The following is a 16,903-nucleotide window of genomic DNA, read 5'->3' as shown; positions in this document are numbered from 1 at the left end:
GCTCTCCAAAGGATTTCTGTAATACTTTTGGATATAAAAAGGAATGTGGAAATTCTAAGTTGCATATTGAAATCCCTGGGTCATTTCAATAGTTTATGACAAGAGTAGTACAGGGTATGTGGAATTTGGAGTATTCCAGGAAATCTGAGTATAGTCATTAAATATATTCTTCCCCACTTTCAGCCTGTTTTTCCTAACCTTTCACTAGTGCTGCATTTTGCTCTCATTATTTGAATTGTATTTTGTATTAAACTCTCTCTAAATTACATTTAAGTAGGATTGATTGATTTTGATTCTCTTGGCAAATCCACCTCTCCTTAAGGTACAGAAAGGAAATTACAAAGATCTCTATAATTACTTGCCAGAATGCCAACTTATTTACAAAGCCTGTATTTAAAAAATGTTGGCCACATTTCAGAAATACTTCAGTGCTTGTGACAGTCATTCAGAACAGGCAAGCTCTCTGATGTTAGGTAGAACTGGCCTTATATTCTATTGGAAGGTAGCCAGTTGACTCTGATCCCTGTGTTATTATAGAGTGAGCTCCAGAAAAGCTCTCAGTACCTTCCAACCCCACCCCTACCCTCATGAATTGTGCACTGCATGTATGTGCATGTACTAGTTGATTACTTCCTCACTGGAATAGTATAATTTTGTATATACATAGCAGTTTTCTATTAAGAGATTCAGAGTTGTATTTATACCATCATATTGATTCTTCAGAAGTCCCTGGAGGCAAAGAGAGTTATCATTCTATTTTATCTTAAGAAGCTATGTGAGACACTTGCTTTTGAGTAGGCAGAGGAGCGAAAACTAGATTCTCATTAATTTCTTTCTGAATCTCTCCTCCTACAAACCACTCCATGTTACAAGTGAAATGATGTCATATAGATTGCTTTGAAATTTTCACTGAGTAGTGCAACAGAGCAAATCAGATGTTTTCATTAGACCCAGGTGCCTTCTAGGTTTTTAAGAAAGGGCGACTAGACTGTAAGAAAGGCTAGCCAGTTCCTGAAGTTTATTCTCTTTGTGAATATGATCTCTGAACTGTGAGCTATAGGATGAAACAGAGCTGACTTAATAACCAGCTCAACTATTTACTATTTATGAGGCAGTAGACAAGTGATTTAACCTCTTAGAGCCTCAGTTTTCCCACCTCTAAATGGAAATAACATGTGTATGTATTTTTCATTGGGTTGTTATATCTTAGAAATAATGCATAAGTCACTTAATCTAATTCACAGTACATATGGGGTGCCCTGTTACCATTTTCTTAATATAGCGGGTTCTTGCATTGAATGCATCTTCTTCCCACCATCCTAAATTTCCTGATGGTGTAGATACTTCTTATTTAATTAATAATGTTAATTAAATTACTTAATTAATAAGCAGAAAAGAAGGAAGAGAGAAGTAAAAAGACTCTTAAGCTTGTCTACATATAAGCATACCAACTGAATTTTGGACCTGCATTTCACCTGTATAAAAGCTTTTAAAGAAAATGGAAAGGGTATGTGTTGTGTTATTTGAAGAAGCCTTGCACCCCCATGGGAATGGCCTGATGTCCTATTAACACCACTCAACCATGTTGTTCAGTTCAAGTGGCAGCCTCTAGCATTCTGTGATCTGGGCTCAGGCCCTGCCTAGGCTCAGGGAGTCAAATGATGCCATTACCAACTTTGTGTTTTCTGTGGACATCAGAGTTGGGAGAAGTAATTTCAATGCTTTGTTTTTATCATTCTCTAGAAGGGGCTTCTGCATGATTTCTTAAGCCCTTGTATGGTTTACAGCGGCAGATGGAAATCAGCTTTCTGTTTCTCACTTGATAATGCCATCAGTTAAGCCTCCTTAATTCACTTGGCAATTCTCTTAAAAGAGCATCATTTAGTACCAGGAGGAATTTAAAGCCCAAATAAAATAAAGGAAATGGTTTCTTTATACAAAACAGGATGATTAAATATGTTTACTTTCCTCTTTAGAAAATCCTCCTGCCTGTTCTTTCCACAGGGTATCCAGACAAACTGATTTTTCCCACCAACTGTTCTATGACTTAGTATTACTAAGACAACTGCCTCCTCTGGTAAAGTTATTTCCCCTTGGATAATCAATGGTTATCTTTAGACTTCCCTTGACAGTCAGAACTGAGGATGGCAGACCTCAGTCTTTTTCATTAGATTCCATTAAAGGAAGCTACCTTTAAGGGTTGATCACTAATTATGTTGAGTGTTAAATTCTTTCAGTACTTTGTAGAACTTCAGTAAATTGCTATGTGCGCTTAAGCTCTATCAATTATTTAAAGACTTGGAAGCTGAGCTAATCAGTGTGCCTAAGGAGTCCTGTACTGGTTGGAAAGTTCTGGCCCTGGTGGTTTGCTCAGGGTGGTTGAAAAGAGGTTGCACTCTACATTTGGACCTTCTTGCCCACCTGTGAGGTGTTGATTAGTGTAGGTCTGGCCCACCCAACTGGATTAAGCCCTAGAGAGAAGAAAAAGTAGGAATGGGTGGCAGTGTTGATGCTTCAAGTGCAGGAAAATAGAATTCAAGTTTAGCAGATGGTTAACAGATTTACTGTGACCCCTTAGAGTTTTATAGCCTATGCCTTTGATTTTACTTCACAAGCATTTCATTTTGTAGGAAATAGTTTCAGTAATTTCAGGGTTAACCTGAAAGGTATTTTATTTTCCCATGAACTAAAGAAAGCATTATTTATTTATTTAAACAGTATTGAGAACTTTGTGTGTGGTATTTATAAATGCTTTTCTCATCAGCTATTTATCGGTAGTACTGTTGTATTTTCCCATTGCCTCTTGATATATGTTTTTAGGATTCTATTTCTATGGCAGGGTATGGCCACATTACAAGCACGTGACATGTAATTGTATAGTAGAGAAAGAGAGTTGTATGCACATGTATGAGTATCGTAGAATAATTAAAGGACATGTTCATTTACTCTCATTTATCTTTACTAAGAGCATAAACTACCCACTGTCAAACTCAATGTTATTTGTTCATTGTAAAGGGTATCTTGTAGATTAATTCTATTTAGTCTCTGCTACGTACCAGGCTTCAGGGTAAGGGCACTCGGAGTGCATAATGAGCATGCCTGTCACAATTTCTGTCCTAATCAGCTCTTTCATCTAAGAATGTAGGTTTAAAAATGGAAGTCTTTCACATAGTTGTTAATATTCATGGCATTTGAATACAATTAATAAATTCCTGATAATTGAAAATACCTTGTCTGTGTGCCATCGTGTTTCCAGAGGAAGATTAGAGCATTTTTATTACAGAATTTGCATCCAATCAGTTTTTTTAAGTAAAAAATATAATGTACAAACAAAACACAATTTAACAATGTGGTTTTAGGAAGTTATGAGCAAATGAGAAAATGGTAGTATGGCCTATTTCATATAATATTTTTATCTGAGAAATATAAAAGTAAAATTTAGTTATGATTATAAGTCATTACTGTGTTTTGAAAAAAACTAACATCACCTTTTATAACCTTGGAATTGAACTACCTATTTAACTAACATTAGATATTTCTCCTCTAACTTTTGGTCTCATTTATGTTCTGTGAATGCAAGTTGCTTAATGTCAAACAGCTGTAGTAATTCATCCACTAAAATAAACATTGGTGACAAGATATTTGCCTCTAAACCATAATGCATGATAGCACAGAAAGTGTCTAGAAAATAGAAGGGTTCGTTTCTAAGTCTTAGCTGTTTATCAATTATATAACCTTTAAAAACCAGAGGTGCCTAACCATTTCATGCATTTTACTCTGGTATACAGTATACATACAAGAGTTTTGTAAAGAAATCAAGAGCTGTTGATTTTTAGAGAGCTTCATTTCCCACTGTCCTCTCCTCTGACATCTCTTACTTCAGAGTCAAACAAAAACCTTGTTTAACCTCTGAATGAAATGAAGTGGCAGTGAGCTTCTCAAGGCGGTCCAGACAACATAAAACTTCCACCAAGTGGTGTTTGTGTGTTTTTAGCACTCTTGTTTTTTACTAAAGTGTCAGACCTCCAGAAATAGAAATACCAAGTACCAAGTCTTCTGGCAGATGTGTCATTTTAATCTTAAGCATATTTGAGAAAATGTTTGGAAGTAATAATCCAGGCATGAGCCACAATCACCCGAGAATGGTGGAAAGAGGGCTTCTTTTCCCACTAGGGTACCTTCTGAGAATAGCCTAAGGGAAGACGGCAGCCAGGCCTGGGAAGTCTAGAATAGAAGCAAATTGCAGATATGGAAAAGAACTAGAAAAAGAGTGAATAGATATCAACTTCTGTGACAAAAAAATACAGAAATAAGAAAAGTGGTATAGTGTCACTATATAAAAGGAAAATGTGGGACTTAGGATAACATAAAGACAGTTGTGGCAGTTTTCAAAAGTAACAATATAAATAAGTCAAGCTGTTCATAATTTCTTTCCTAGTATGAGAGAGTGAAATAAAAGTTGGTCAAGTTTTCCTAATTTATTTAGTGCAGATAGAGCTGGCTTTGATGGTTCTATGAAATTGGCTTAAAACAAGACTAAGATCAGCAACTGCCAACATTTCTGTCCTTTAAAAGATTAATCTTTCTTCTCTGACCCTTTTAAATTGTAGCTAGGCTAAAGAAAACTCCACATTACATGTAATGGATTTACTCTCAGAATGTTTGCATATTTTAACTCATAATATCCTTTCTGTGTTTTGAAGACTTTGCAAAGCAGTAGACTTATCTTTACAAATTGAAATGTATTTTCTGCCTCTGAAGTGTGTGATACAACATAAACTATCCTATCTGCCTATCACACTTGGGTCACAGGCTGATACTATCTTTCTTACAGCTGCAGCTAGCAGTGGTTCAAATAATTTCACTGGGTAAATAATTGGGTTATAAGTAACCCCAATGAGTAAGTTTTCCCAGTAGTTCTCCCCAGCCTTCTAGTTCATTTATGCACAGCCATTTTGAATGGGCAAAGAAAGTAAGACCTACCTCACAACATTCAAGCTTCTGTACGCCTGTCATAATAGTGATAATTGATGATGATGCAAGAGAGAGCATTTCTGTCTTTATGCTTTTTTTCTTGCAGATTCAATTCTTATGTGAACATGAAACTTACCCTTGTTTTAACACCAACCTTTTTTTAAGGTCACCTTGCTTTCTTTATTTCATACAGAATATAAATATTATCTTTAACTCCACCTAGATTATGGAGAAACATAGAAAGAAAGCTGCTACCAGGTAAAGTGGCAGAAGGAATAATGCAAGAGGAAGAGAACTGGTCTTAGCTCTGCCATTCCTGGACCTGTGAATGCAATGAAAATTATGCTGAACTGGACAGGCCCAGTGTGTGACCACTGGCAAATGTCTTTACCGTTATGAATCTCAAATGCTTTACCTAGGAAATGGGGATGATACTCTTTTATCTATAAAGTGGGGATAAAGTCTACCTCACCTACTTCTCAGGAATGTTAAGAGGGTTAAAAAAGCTTATATATGAGACAGCACTGTCAAACTGTAAAGTGCTGTCCTAATGTTAGGATAGCACGATGGTAACTTTTACTAAGTAGAAAGACTAAGCAGTAGACTTTGTGCAGTCTCCGTGTAATTGCTGTTTCCTTCTTTGGAAATCTCTCCCATTTGACTTAATTTATGTTTATATTCTTGGAAGCTCTTTTATTTAGAGCTGGCACCACTTTATTGTAAATATATAGCGCTATGTTCACAGCATCACAGAGACCAGCATCAGGCTTGCTGTATAAAGACCTTTAGTTCAGGGCAAGAGGGACTAGAGGCAAATCTTAGTAACTGCTTACACTTTAATGACAAGACTAGCACTAAAATATGTCATGTAATCTTTTCAGTCAAAATTAACATCTCTTTTACCTTTTTCTTTTAAAGCAACTTATGATGTTTTCTCAAGCCCTACAACATCAGATGAGCCTGAAATATCCGAGTCCCACCCAGGTATACTTAACCTCTCAATTCTTGCCTTGGATTCCAGGTGTTCTGACAATTCCATACCTAGTTCTCTCTTTAATTTTTTGCTGAACAAAAAAGTGCACTTTCCAGAGCTCTGCAGGGGAAAAAAAATAGCAATCCATGTCAGCAGAATGAATTCTACCCTCTCCTCCCACTGAGCGATCATTTGTTTAGATGCATCAGTAGATACGCTGTGCGCAAGTGGGAGGTGCAGGTAGGCGGTTGCCATTGAGGCAAAGTAAGGGAATGGTCTGTTGTGCTATTGTTCAGAGTCATTTCAAAAAGGTTTTAGAATCCTACAGAGTTTTCCATAGAGCAGTAGTTCTCTGGTGGGGATGACTTTGCTCTCTTCTACCCCCCTGGGCATTTGCAAATGTCTAGAGACATATTTTTTTGTCACAGCTGGAGGAGGTGCTACTGACACGTCTAGTGAGTAGAGGCCAGGGATACTGCTGAACCCCCACAATACAAAGGACAGGCCCCTACAACAAAGAATGATCCAGCCCTAAATGTCTGTAGTGCTGCTACTAGGTGAGAAATCCTGCTACAGAGCGATCATGTCATTCATTAGTCTATAGAAGTTCAGTTGGGTCTAATTTTTGGCATTCACTTACTGATACTGCTATAGTGAGTTCAACCCAGTCCAATAGCTCCCTTTGGCAAGTGTTTATTAAGGACCTACTAAACTTGGCACTGCAGAGATTCAAAGTGAATGAGGCTGGTCTTTGTCAAACATGCATATATGCCTGATATTTTTAGATGTGTAGCCTTATCTCAACATTATTTTTCCCATGATAAAAATGAATAATTTTAAACAGCAGAAAAAAATTTTAAAACAAACAATGCTAAGGGTGGGTTCATTGAGTAGTTAAGAAACAGAGAGAAGAAGCCAGGAAAACCAGTTCAAAGTAAATTGAATATATGAGACACTGTTTTATCATGCTTTCTAATGTTCAAAGTCTGTATGGTAAAGGGGGCAAGTGGTGGGGGAATGAGGCACATCTGTAAGAGTATTAAACAATTTTTTAAAATTTTTAAAAAGAAAGTAGATACATTTTTAAAAGTGAGCTCATCAAATTCTAATGAATCACTCATTTAAAATGTTGGTCAGAAATCCTTCAAGTGTTCTTGATATTTTTTCCCTATATGAGGCATAATTTATTACTCATGAATTTGTATTTTATTCCTGGGGCCTTCTACTGTTTTTATAAATGTTGACATTTATTCCAACAGCAACAAGTGATCCATTTCTGGATTCTGTCCCACCCAAAACTTCTAGAACTCTTGAACAGCCAAGGGCAACACTGGGTAATGTTTTTAACAGAAAAATCATTCTTTGTTTTCCATCAAAAGAAAATCCATGTGAATGCCTTTCTTCCAAATGACCATTTCTTTCCATCACATCTAATTATTTATTTCTTTCCTATTTCTGAATATATATACTTTTTTCCTATAATGCAGACATCTTATGTTCCATTTTGGTCTCTTTTTTTCCTTTGTACTATGATAGAGGAGATTTTTTCCATCCTCAAAGGAATGAAAAGCCTTGAAAACTGCATGGACATTTTCATCACCCGTATCAGTCCGTCTCATGTGTCTGTGGCCTGCATCACCGTCTCCCATGCACTGAGTCTGCCTGGAGTCAGCTACTGAACAATCATCACTCTGACCTTTTCCCCACTTTACATTATTATTTCATCCATCAGCTTTCAAGACTACATGCATTTTTTATCCTTAATCATGTACTTGTAGCATGTGCTTTGTAACACCATCTAAAAGCATGTTAAAACTCTTAAAATACCTCATTTTAACTGGAATTACTTGGTGGGATGGGGTGTTTGTGTTTTCAGCTCCACGTGAAATACCATTTGGTCCTCAAAAAGTGGAAACCATTCCCCATCCTGAAGTGCACCCTACAACACCTGGTAACTAGCGACCTTTGTACAGTTGTTTGCTTTGAAAGAACAGATAAAGTGACAAAAGAGAATGGATTATGTTGCCCTTTTCGGAATATTTTTAGTAGTAAATATTTCCCTTCACTTCCTCCCATAAATTGTGAAGAATTTTTTTTTGCTCTACTTCTTTGAAATTTGCTAACCAGAAAATAGCAGCAGAATTATAGTTGTTTTAAAATAGATTCACGTCTAATTAGCACATTCTGATACCGCCAGGTCAGAGCGTTTTTCTCAGAGTAGACAAAGTGTGAAGAGCCCCAAGTAGGATCTGTAGTCCTGGGCATGACAGAGAAAAAGTGGGCAAAAGGAAGGTAATACAACCTGCATTTTCAAATAAAAAATTATTGGAATAATGAGGCTCATTTATTCCTGGTGAGGTTAGTAAAGCACTACAGAATTAAAGAAGTTCTAAACTTTTTTATTCTGTTTGGTAAGTCATCTTTTGAGTTCCTAACTGTGCCATGTGTTCTTAAATTCTTCAAAGGTGCTCACACTGAGGTACATTTAATTGAACAATGTACCTTCAGTTCTTACATGGAAGTTTAATTCCTTTGGCCCAATCAACAAATTTACTGAGCACCCACTGTGAATAAAGGGCAGGCCTGGGTGTTCTAGGGATACGAAGAAACAGAAAGCAGTTCTTGAACTCAAGAAGTTTATAAGTTTACACGCACAGTTTGAGCCCTGAGAAAATTCATGAAAGCTGCTTTAAATCTTCTTTCAGCTCCCCTGCAAACTACATCCGTCCCTTCTACACCTAAACAGCGCCTCAGGCCCAAACCACCAAGAATCAAACCTGGTAAATAAATGGATCTTTGACTTTTCAGGATATATAATTCTAAATAGACAACATCCATCTCCTTGCCATAAAAATAAGTGCTATGATTCTATAGGTTAAGGTGTCTTTACAAAATTCAAAGTTAACTAAAGATAAGTAATTAATAATGCAAAATAACAATCATTTCTAATAAGCTTTCATTAAAAATTATGTGGTGTTCTTGCATGTGAACTTTGTTTTAAACCTAGAAACAAGTCTTGCTATTACAACATGATACAGTGAGGTATATAGTACAATTCTTTTTCTTGGTATGCCGTCTATATTTAAGTATTTATTAGGCTGACAGCTCTTGTTTTGGTTTTTTTTTTTTTTGGTGCCTGCTGTGTTTTCAGTTTTCCCTGGGGCAATGACTGAGATGGAAAGGACATGATCTATCCAGCTCCCCAATTGCTCATAACCTTTAAAAGATAATATATAATAAACAATGAGAGAGCAACTGAAGATTATATAATCCACTTGCGAGACCATAATACTTGTATAGAAGGTCAGGAAGAATAAGAGTCAAGGATACAGGCCTTAAATATATGAAGATTTTGGGCCAAGGAAAAAGGAGAGGGGAGCAATATATTTAAGGCACAGAGTTTGGGTAGTAGAGGTGGCTTAGCAGCCTGGAGGTGATTTCTTTCATTGTCAGATAATGCACTCAAAATCATCCTCAAACAAATCAGGTTTTGCTCATTCCATTGTAATAGAAATACAGTTTTTTTTATATAGTCTATACTATCATGGCTGAGTTTGAAAATTATTTTCCAAAACTTTACTCACTGCATAGTTTATCAACACTGACTACTACATACAGCAGAATTTTTAAAAGATCATTCAGTTCGTCTTTGGAGGATATCTTTTTATTGTCTTTAGGCTATGTTAATATCTCTTTTCCTTTCACCAGAAAGAACCAAAAGGCCTGGGACAACAACATCTAAAATTTCCATAAGCCCCGAACCTACATGGACAACACTGGGTAAATGATGTGTCCTTAGTAGATGTGTAACTTTATTTCACCATGGGAAACCCAGGACCCCAGCCGTCATGTCCTGTCCCAACCTGTAGTCTAATTTGCTCATTTCAACAATACTTAGTATCTCATGTAGTACATGGACTCTACAGCTTTCATGGTTTTGGATAGTTGGCTCTATAGTTAGTGGATCTGAACTCAGCATTATACATCATTCTATGCCTTGGGAAGCTATTAAACCATTGCTTCTTTCTCATCTTCTATCCAATCATTTTATTTGAATTTGAGTCTTACCCGTAGTTCTACTTTTTTTTTTTTCCTTTTGCACAAGGCCCTTAGGTTCAACTTCAGACTACATTTGGAAAAATGACTATGGTATTAGTAGAATTTCTTTATGCTGCAGATTATAGCATTGTATATTAGTAAATATTAATTTTAAAACATGCCTTTTTTCTGGTGCTTAAGGACAGATGTAGCTGAGAAATATGAAATAGTGGTGCATGATTACACTGATTTTTTTTAAAGCATAGATTAAATTCACTGTCTTTGTGTAGTTATTGTGACTGTTTAGTGGCAATGCTATTTCTGTTAGGTCAAATATACTCTAGAAATGTTTAACTGTATTTCCATTAAATGCTGCTCTGTGAAATACTCTTTTAATGGCCTATTTCCAAACTCTCCCAAGGTAAAGGGCTCATTCCACTTAAAGCATAGATCTTTCTTTTGTGGTTTTACATGCTGAAATGCCTAAATATTGATTTGTTGATTATTTTTATTTCTTTATTTTTCTAGCTCCCAGTAAAACACAATTTATTTCTTTGAAACCTAAAATCCCTCTCAGCCCAGAAGTGACACACATCAAAACTGGTAATTACCCTGAATTTTCATTTAATATGCCAAGAGTTGGGTTAAAAGTTGTTTTATGCCACTCTTTGGAGCAAGAATTTTGATTTATATGTTGGTAATTGCTATGAAATATCTCATTATAACCAATCCCTCTGATACTATCACAGCATTTCTCCGAGCTGTGTGGAGGGTCATTATGTTTATGACCATCACAGAAAAAACACACAAACAAAATGATATAAATGATTGAGGACTAATCCCTTGTCTAAGACTATGAAATAGTTTCCAGTACCAAAGTTGACTGGAACTCTTGGGACTGAGCAATCACCTTTCAGATAGAGAAGGAAGAAGTGTTCCCATCCCCTAAGAACTTGGCCTTGTTTGGAGCATCTCAGCTTGAGGCTGTAAGACTAAAATCTGTAAGACTAGAGGGGGTTGTAGCTCCCTGATGCTCCATGACTTCTTTCTGTACTGGGGCCGATTTCTGAAAACTGACTTCTGTTTACTTCTAAGGAGATATTAATGGTGTTTTGCTGAAGAAAAGAGGGCTCTTTTGCAGGGAGGGGTTAGTCTGTAAATATAATTTAAAGCAGAGACAATTCCCTACATAAGGATTGTGGGACATACTACAGGACCAAATCTTTCTTTGTTTTTTTCATCCACAATCTATATAGCAGTTTACATATTGACTTATACAATAGTACATATAGGGGATCTTTGTCACTAAATTTTCATCACATATATCTAAAGTTTCCCTTAGCTCTGGAAAGAATGTATTTATTGCTATAAAGTTCAATGGATTTCACATTAATCCATGTTTACAAAGGACAAATATTAAAGCAAGAGAGTTTCTGCTTCAGTGGATATGGTATTACTTTTTTTACAATGAAATTCACTGTAAAATGAGCAGAAAATGTAACTGCTCAGAAAAAGAATTCCAGTGACTTCCTTTAGAGAGGCAGTGAGGTTTTCTGGTATAGGGGTCAAACCACAAGAAATTAGGGATTAGGCAAGGGAAGTGTAACCATGGGTGGGGTCTCCAAATAAGAGAAATGGAATGATGTGTCCTTACTCAGAGAGGCTATTTAGAGCAAGAGGCATAGCTAATAAAACTCAAGAGCCCTAGAAATTTAAATCAAAGAATGCCAACAGTGAGCTATGTGAGAGAGGGGTTTAATATACCTTTATTTTTAAATCATACTTGAGGACCTTGAAATAAGGTCGTAACTGTTATATTTAAGTTATATTTTTAATAGAGGGCTATTACTAAGCAGATTGAGAAATAGTACTGTATTCTTGGGTCACCAAATTTAAATAAATATTTCTCTAATTATTTCTGTTACTACAAGATAAAATTTGAAAACATCAAACATGTCTCCAAATGTTAATTACAATTTACACAAGATTCATCATTAATTTCGACAGTTTCTAAAAAGTTTTCTGAGAGGCAGTTCATTAAGACAAATAAGAGTTGGAGGCGAGTTGGAGGGTGTATTATTATTCTAAGGTATTTGAGCAGAGACTTCTTAATTTGACATTTCCCTTTTAAAGTGTAGGAAATTATTTGGAAGCTTAATGAGTTTATATTCCTTTGATTTCTACCTTTTAATCACTTAAGAATATCCACGCTTTTCCTCCTAACAGCAAGTATAGCCACTTCAGAATCTGCGCCTAAATGTGTGCCAACTCAAGCTGGCACTGAGGCAACACGGAGTAATGACTGAATCTCTGCAAACCCTTTATTTTTACTTTAGGGCAGGCCACCATTATAGCTCTGCTCAAGATTTCTGTTTCTAGCCAAGGTTCAGGAGAGCAAATAAACCACCAAAAGCTTTTTGATTTGAGTAATTCATTGCCTTTCCCAGCCCTCTCCTCACACTCCCTTTTTTTCCACTTCACTTTCCACACAGGCTGCTTTTCCTTTGGTTTTCCTCTGTGGTTAAACTAACAAGTAAAAACCACCAATGGCTTTGGCTTGTTTTATAAACAAAATCCAGTGCTTTCTTGAAAATCCCAGCCACCTACTGCATCCCTACTTGTCTGCCTCATCCAATAAGGATTGTTTCTTTCATAGTTAATCTTGAAGGTTGTACTGACTTTTAATACAAAAGAAGGGGGGAGAGTCTTCCAATTAATTGTATGTGTGGTAGATGGAATTGTGTATTGTTCTCACGGCTAGCCACAACTCCGTGGTGAGCCAGCTGTGTTTTTCTTTGTTTTGTGCTGAGGTGAGTGGTGTGGTATTTGCATGTCACTCAGCCTTTTTAATGGAAATTTTTATACCTTTATCTATAACACTTTAAAATTGTCAATAAAGGAAGTCATCAGAACATGTATTTGCTTTAATAAATACTGACTTTAACATTTTTATATGCAGATGAATTGGAAGCTTAATTGATGGGGTCCATACCTACGTGGTCTCAGTCTGTCAGGAATTTTAAAAATGCAGATTTTTCTTTATAAAATTAAAAAGGCAGTATTCTTTACTCTTTGTAAAGGCTACAACTGCTGAATAGCAAATTTTACTTTTTCACATTTTTAGAAGGCAACTTTGTAGAAATTAAGACATGAATTGCTACCTCAAAGTGTCAAAAGAATTTTTGTTCTTTTTTGCTATTTTCAGATGTGGTACTTTTTTAAATATTTGTTGTGTTGAATGTATTGATGCTTTCTGTTTTTTACCTTTTCTCTTATAGAGTCTAAAACATTCAGAGTCCCCCCTCTCTCTCTTTCTCTTTCTGACAATTTGAATGAAATTGGAGGTTTTGTTATCTGTTAGAATATTTAAATAATATTGTTAATTCAGTTTAATCAGCATTTCATGAAACCTGAGACTGTTTTTTGACTTCTGTTGATTTACTAACCAAAACGGACTAAATTTCATATGTAAACCAATTTGTTCACCAGCAATAAATGCTAGTAAATTTGGAGAAGAGTGTATGAACACTTTTGGCCTTTTTTAGACCGTAAGTTCAACTCTTTTTTTCATAAAATAATATCAAACACAACCAGGCCAAAAGTCATTCAAAACTAACAGAACTCAGACACAGCAACAGGTCTAATGGGCCTGCTATCTGTTCCCACTGCCTTGAACGAACCTGACTGTCCTGCATGAAAACAAAATGCAGGCAGACAGGAGCTCCAAGCAACCTTGCAGAAGCGGCCTTGACCTCCCTTTAATGGTGTGCCTCTGCAAGCACTGTTCAGAATATTGGGCAGTGGAAAAAATAGCTAAAAATCTACCCCAAAATTAGAAATCTCAATTCTTACTCTTATTGTGGTTTGTGGAGAAGATGTGGATGTTGAACATTTCTGTCGTTAAGCCAGTAGAACCTGATTGGTCATCAATGAGAGAATACTTTTTATACTAAAGGACATTTAGTTTCTATCTTAGATGGTGCTCTTCCCATTGCCATTGATTAATGCTTGCTTTTATTGCAGCCCCAGAACCTCAGGCTCCAATACCATCGCAGTCAACAATAGGTAATGAAGTTTCCTTTATAGTTAGTGAAAAAGAATTATCTCTATTTTTTACACCCTCACTTTTGTCCTTCACTTTGGCTTTTTAAAAATTTATTTCTTCATTGTCCTTCAGATCTTTCTTTCAGCCATTTTTGCCAGAAGATAAACTCTCTGCCTATGCTCCATGGTGTAGGGGTTCTGAGACAACATGAAAGGCACAGTGGTTTTGATTTGACACATTCTTTATTGTCACTCCTTACTATTGGAGGAATGAGTCCTGAACTTTTAGTCTGGTAATTTCCATTGGAGGACTATTGCTTCTCTAGGGCATATTTGTGCTTTCAGTCTTGGAGGTGTTTTCCTTACTTTCGAAATTCCAACATTTGCAGATTTTCTTGGAAAACATTATGGTCTTTCCAGACCTAAAAATCCCACTGTGTCACTAGGAAATTAATTAAAAGAGAGAAATATAAAAAATAACCCCAATCTTTATAGTTTCTTTTTCTTCAAGAGAGCAAATAATGTGTTCTTCTGGTGCCATCTTAGCCAATTACCCATATTTTCCTTCATAACATGAACTGTTGCTTACTTTATGGCATTCACATATTCCAAATAAGAATCATACCTTTTTTTCTTTCCGTTTCTCTTTCCAAACTTAACTGACTGGCTATATTTTTGTTCATTTTGTCTAAAAACACAGGCATTGGCTTAAATAAAGAAGGAATTTCTTACATGGATAAAACTTTCATCATTTATATTTTCTCAATTTAGTAATTAAAATGAAGCAATTTTTCGTATTTAAATAGATGTTATCATTTTTTCTTTGATTTTGATTCCTTTTTGATGATGTTTCATGCAGTCTTAGAACCTGAAACACTGGGAACCAAACCTTCAACAACATTAGGTAATGCACTTACTGAGTGGGTGACCTTCGCTTCCCTTTTTCCTGACTGTTGGTGTCTTTATTAACAGGCTCCCATTAATGGATTAATTCGTTAATATTCATTTGTTTGTATGTGTGTGTTCTTTGTTCTTATCCATGAAAAAATTTTAAATCTGTCGTTTTATAAATTATATCTCATTTTTAAAATTTGCCTTCCCTGAAATAATTTTTTAATTCAAAGCCTATTAACACATCTCACTGATTTGCAGATTTTTTTAATGCTAAGTGCAAAACTTTTCCTTTTGAATCTTAGGCCAAATCAATTTTAATTTTTATCTCTATTGGCTTTTTAGAAGTAGTTTTTCTCATGTTCCTGTTGAACAAGAACTTTCAAAAAGTTTTATGAGACTGTCTTTTCTAAGCTATACAAAATTCTGGATTTTCCATCTCAAAATGGAAGAATAGGGGAACTCTTGAGCAGTGATTGTTTATAAATCTTTGGCCAAAAATAAAAAATTATTGAAGACCTCACTTAACTAGGTAAATAATGATAGAAAGTTGCAAAACAGAAGGGTACATAACAACAATAAATTGAAGAGCTTCACTATGCTTCTAAGATACATGTAGTATGGTTTGTCCTATATTAACTAGCTAATTTTTTTTTTCTTCAGCTCCACGAAAGACCAAAAGACCAGGTCGTCGACCCCGCCCTAAAACCACACCTAGTCCAGATGTGCCCAAGTCTAAACCTGGTAAATGTAATGGTCAGGGTTTCAATTAACACAGAAAGTAGACTATGACAGCTTCTGATAAAGTAGCTGCCTACTACCTGAATAGCTAGACTTTAGGAACCATTATAGTTGGTTTTTATATTTAGGCATCTATACTTACTTTCTATATTCATATTATATGAAGATATTTATATTTTATTTACAGGTACACATGGCAATAACCCGACTCACTAAGTGTATTATTAAATAGGGCACCCTAAACTCTTATGTAGGATGAACATTTGTGGCAGATGAGCTGTGGGAAACCATGAGGGAGATGGGGAGGGAATGGGAGGAAAATCAAAGGGAAAAAAATCACATTTTAAAAAGTACGCACGTTAGGTAAAAATTGAGGATTAATGTTTCCTACCTCAAGATGCCACTTCCTGATATAATTGGTATTTTTGGTTTTTTGCTTCTATAGCTCTGGAACCTGCTACAGTACCACCTGAGCAATTGGTGCCCACAATCGGTAATTTTACCCTCCTCGACTGCTTTCACGTTGTCACTTTTGCTTTGCCTACTCTCCACCCAGGCATGACCACATTTCTACCTCACTGCCACAATTTCATTCCATATGTCCCTTCAATTTCCTATCTGGCTCTGAAGAACCTGAAGATAGGAAGCTTCTAGGAGAATCCTGTGTGCTTATTGAAGGAAGGTCTGTGGTCTTGGGCACAACTTCCTGGTTTTCCACAAACCCTCAGTCTTTCCATCATACGTGTCCTTGTGTTGAGAAAATCATCTATTCTTTCGCAGGCAGGGATTCCTCTGCTCATCCTCGACTTGACAAATGACAAAATGTTATTCCAGTGCCATGATTATCATTTAATTGATTTATGCATTCAACTTGTATGACTTTCTTTCTTTTAAAAAACTGCAGGAAATTATGGCTTCTTTAACATGTTTGATTTTTTGAAAAAATGTTTTTGGGTATGTTTTGATAACTAGAAGCACAAATACTCTTCTTGGTCTAGGGTCCAAAATAAAAATAGTATGGTCTTTGTAACTTCAGAACATTGAAAGTCCCAAGCCGGTTTTATTGTTTTTAGTACTAATGCTGTTTAATAATAATTATGTCATTGTAAGTTTTCAGCATTCACAATAAATCTGTCTCTGCTTTACTTTAGAAAATTCCAGAAATCAGTAGCCATGTAACATTGTGTAAAATTTCAAGTGTTAAAGATTATTTTCCAGGTCTCCTGCTAAGCAAGTTTCAAA

General features: G+C 35.9%; 1 protein-coding gene across 12 annotated transcripts in view; it reads left to right on the top strand.

Annotated features, from left to right (window-relative positions):
• The window catches only part of ABI3BP (ABI family member 3 binding protein), a 245,748-nt gene that overhangs the window by 133,791 nt on the left and 95,054 nt on the right, over positions 1-16,903 (top strand). For 11 of the 12 annotated variants that reach the window (XM_054577379.1, XM_054577381.1, XM_054577377.1 and 8 more), the window contains 10 exons: positions 5,893-5,958; positions 7,207-7,281; positions 7,824-7,898; positions 8,653-8,727; positions 9,656-9,727; positions 10,514-10,588; positions 14,009-14,050; positions 14,889-14,933; positions 15,584-15,664; positions 16,107-16,154. In XM_054577379.1, the coding sequence (XP_054433354.1) occupies positions 5,893-5,958; positions 7,207-7,281; positions 7,824-7,898; positions 8,653-8,727; positions 9,656-9,727; positions 10,514-10,588; positions 14,009-14,050; positions 14,889-14,933; positions 15,584-15,664; positions 16,107-16,154 (654 nt within the window). The remainder of the gene's footprint in view (positions 1-5,892; positions 5,959-7,206; positions 7,282-7,823; positions 7,899-8,652; positions 8,728-9,655; positions 9,728-10,513; positions 10,589-14,008; positions 14,051-14,888; positions 14,934-15,583; positions 15,665-16,106; positions 16,155-16,903) is intronic. The other variant, XM_054577373.1, reaches the window with a different exon arrangement.

This window comes from Pteronotus mesoamericanus, unplaced genomic scaffold (assembly GCF_021234165.1).
Source record: "Pteronotus mesoamericanus isolate MK-2021 breed Mesoamerican mustached bat unplaced genomic scaffold, CSHL_Meso_final contig_42, whole genome shotgun sequence".
NCBI classification, from domain to species: Eukaryota; Metazoa; Chordata; class Mammalia; order Chiroptera; family Mormoopidae; genus Pteronotus; species Pteronotus mesoamericanus.
This window is presented reverse-complemented; position numbering and strand designations above follow the sequence as displayed.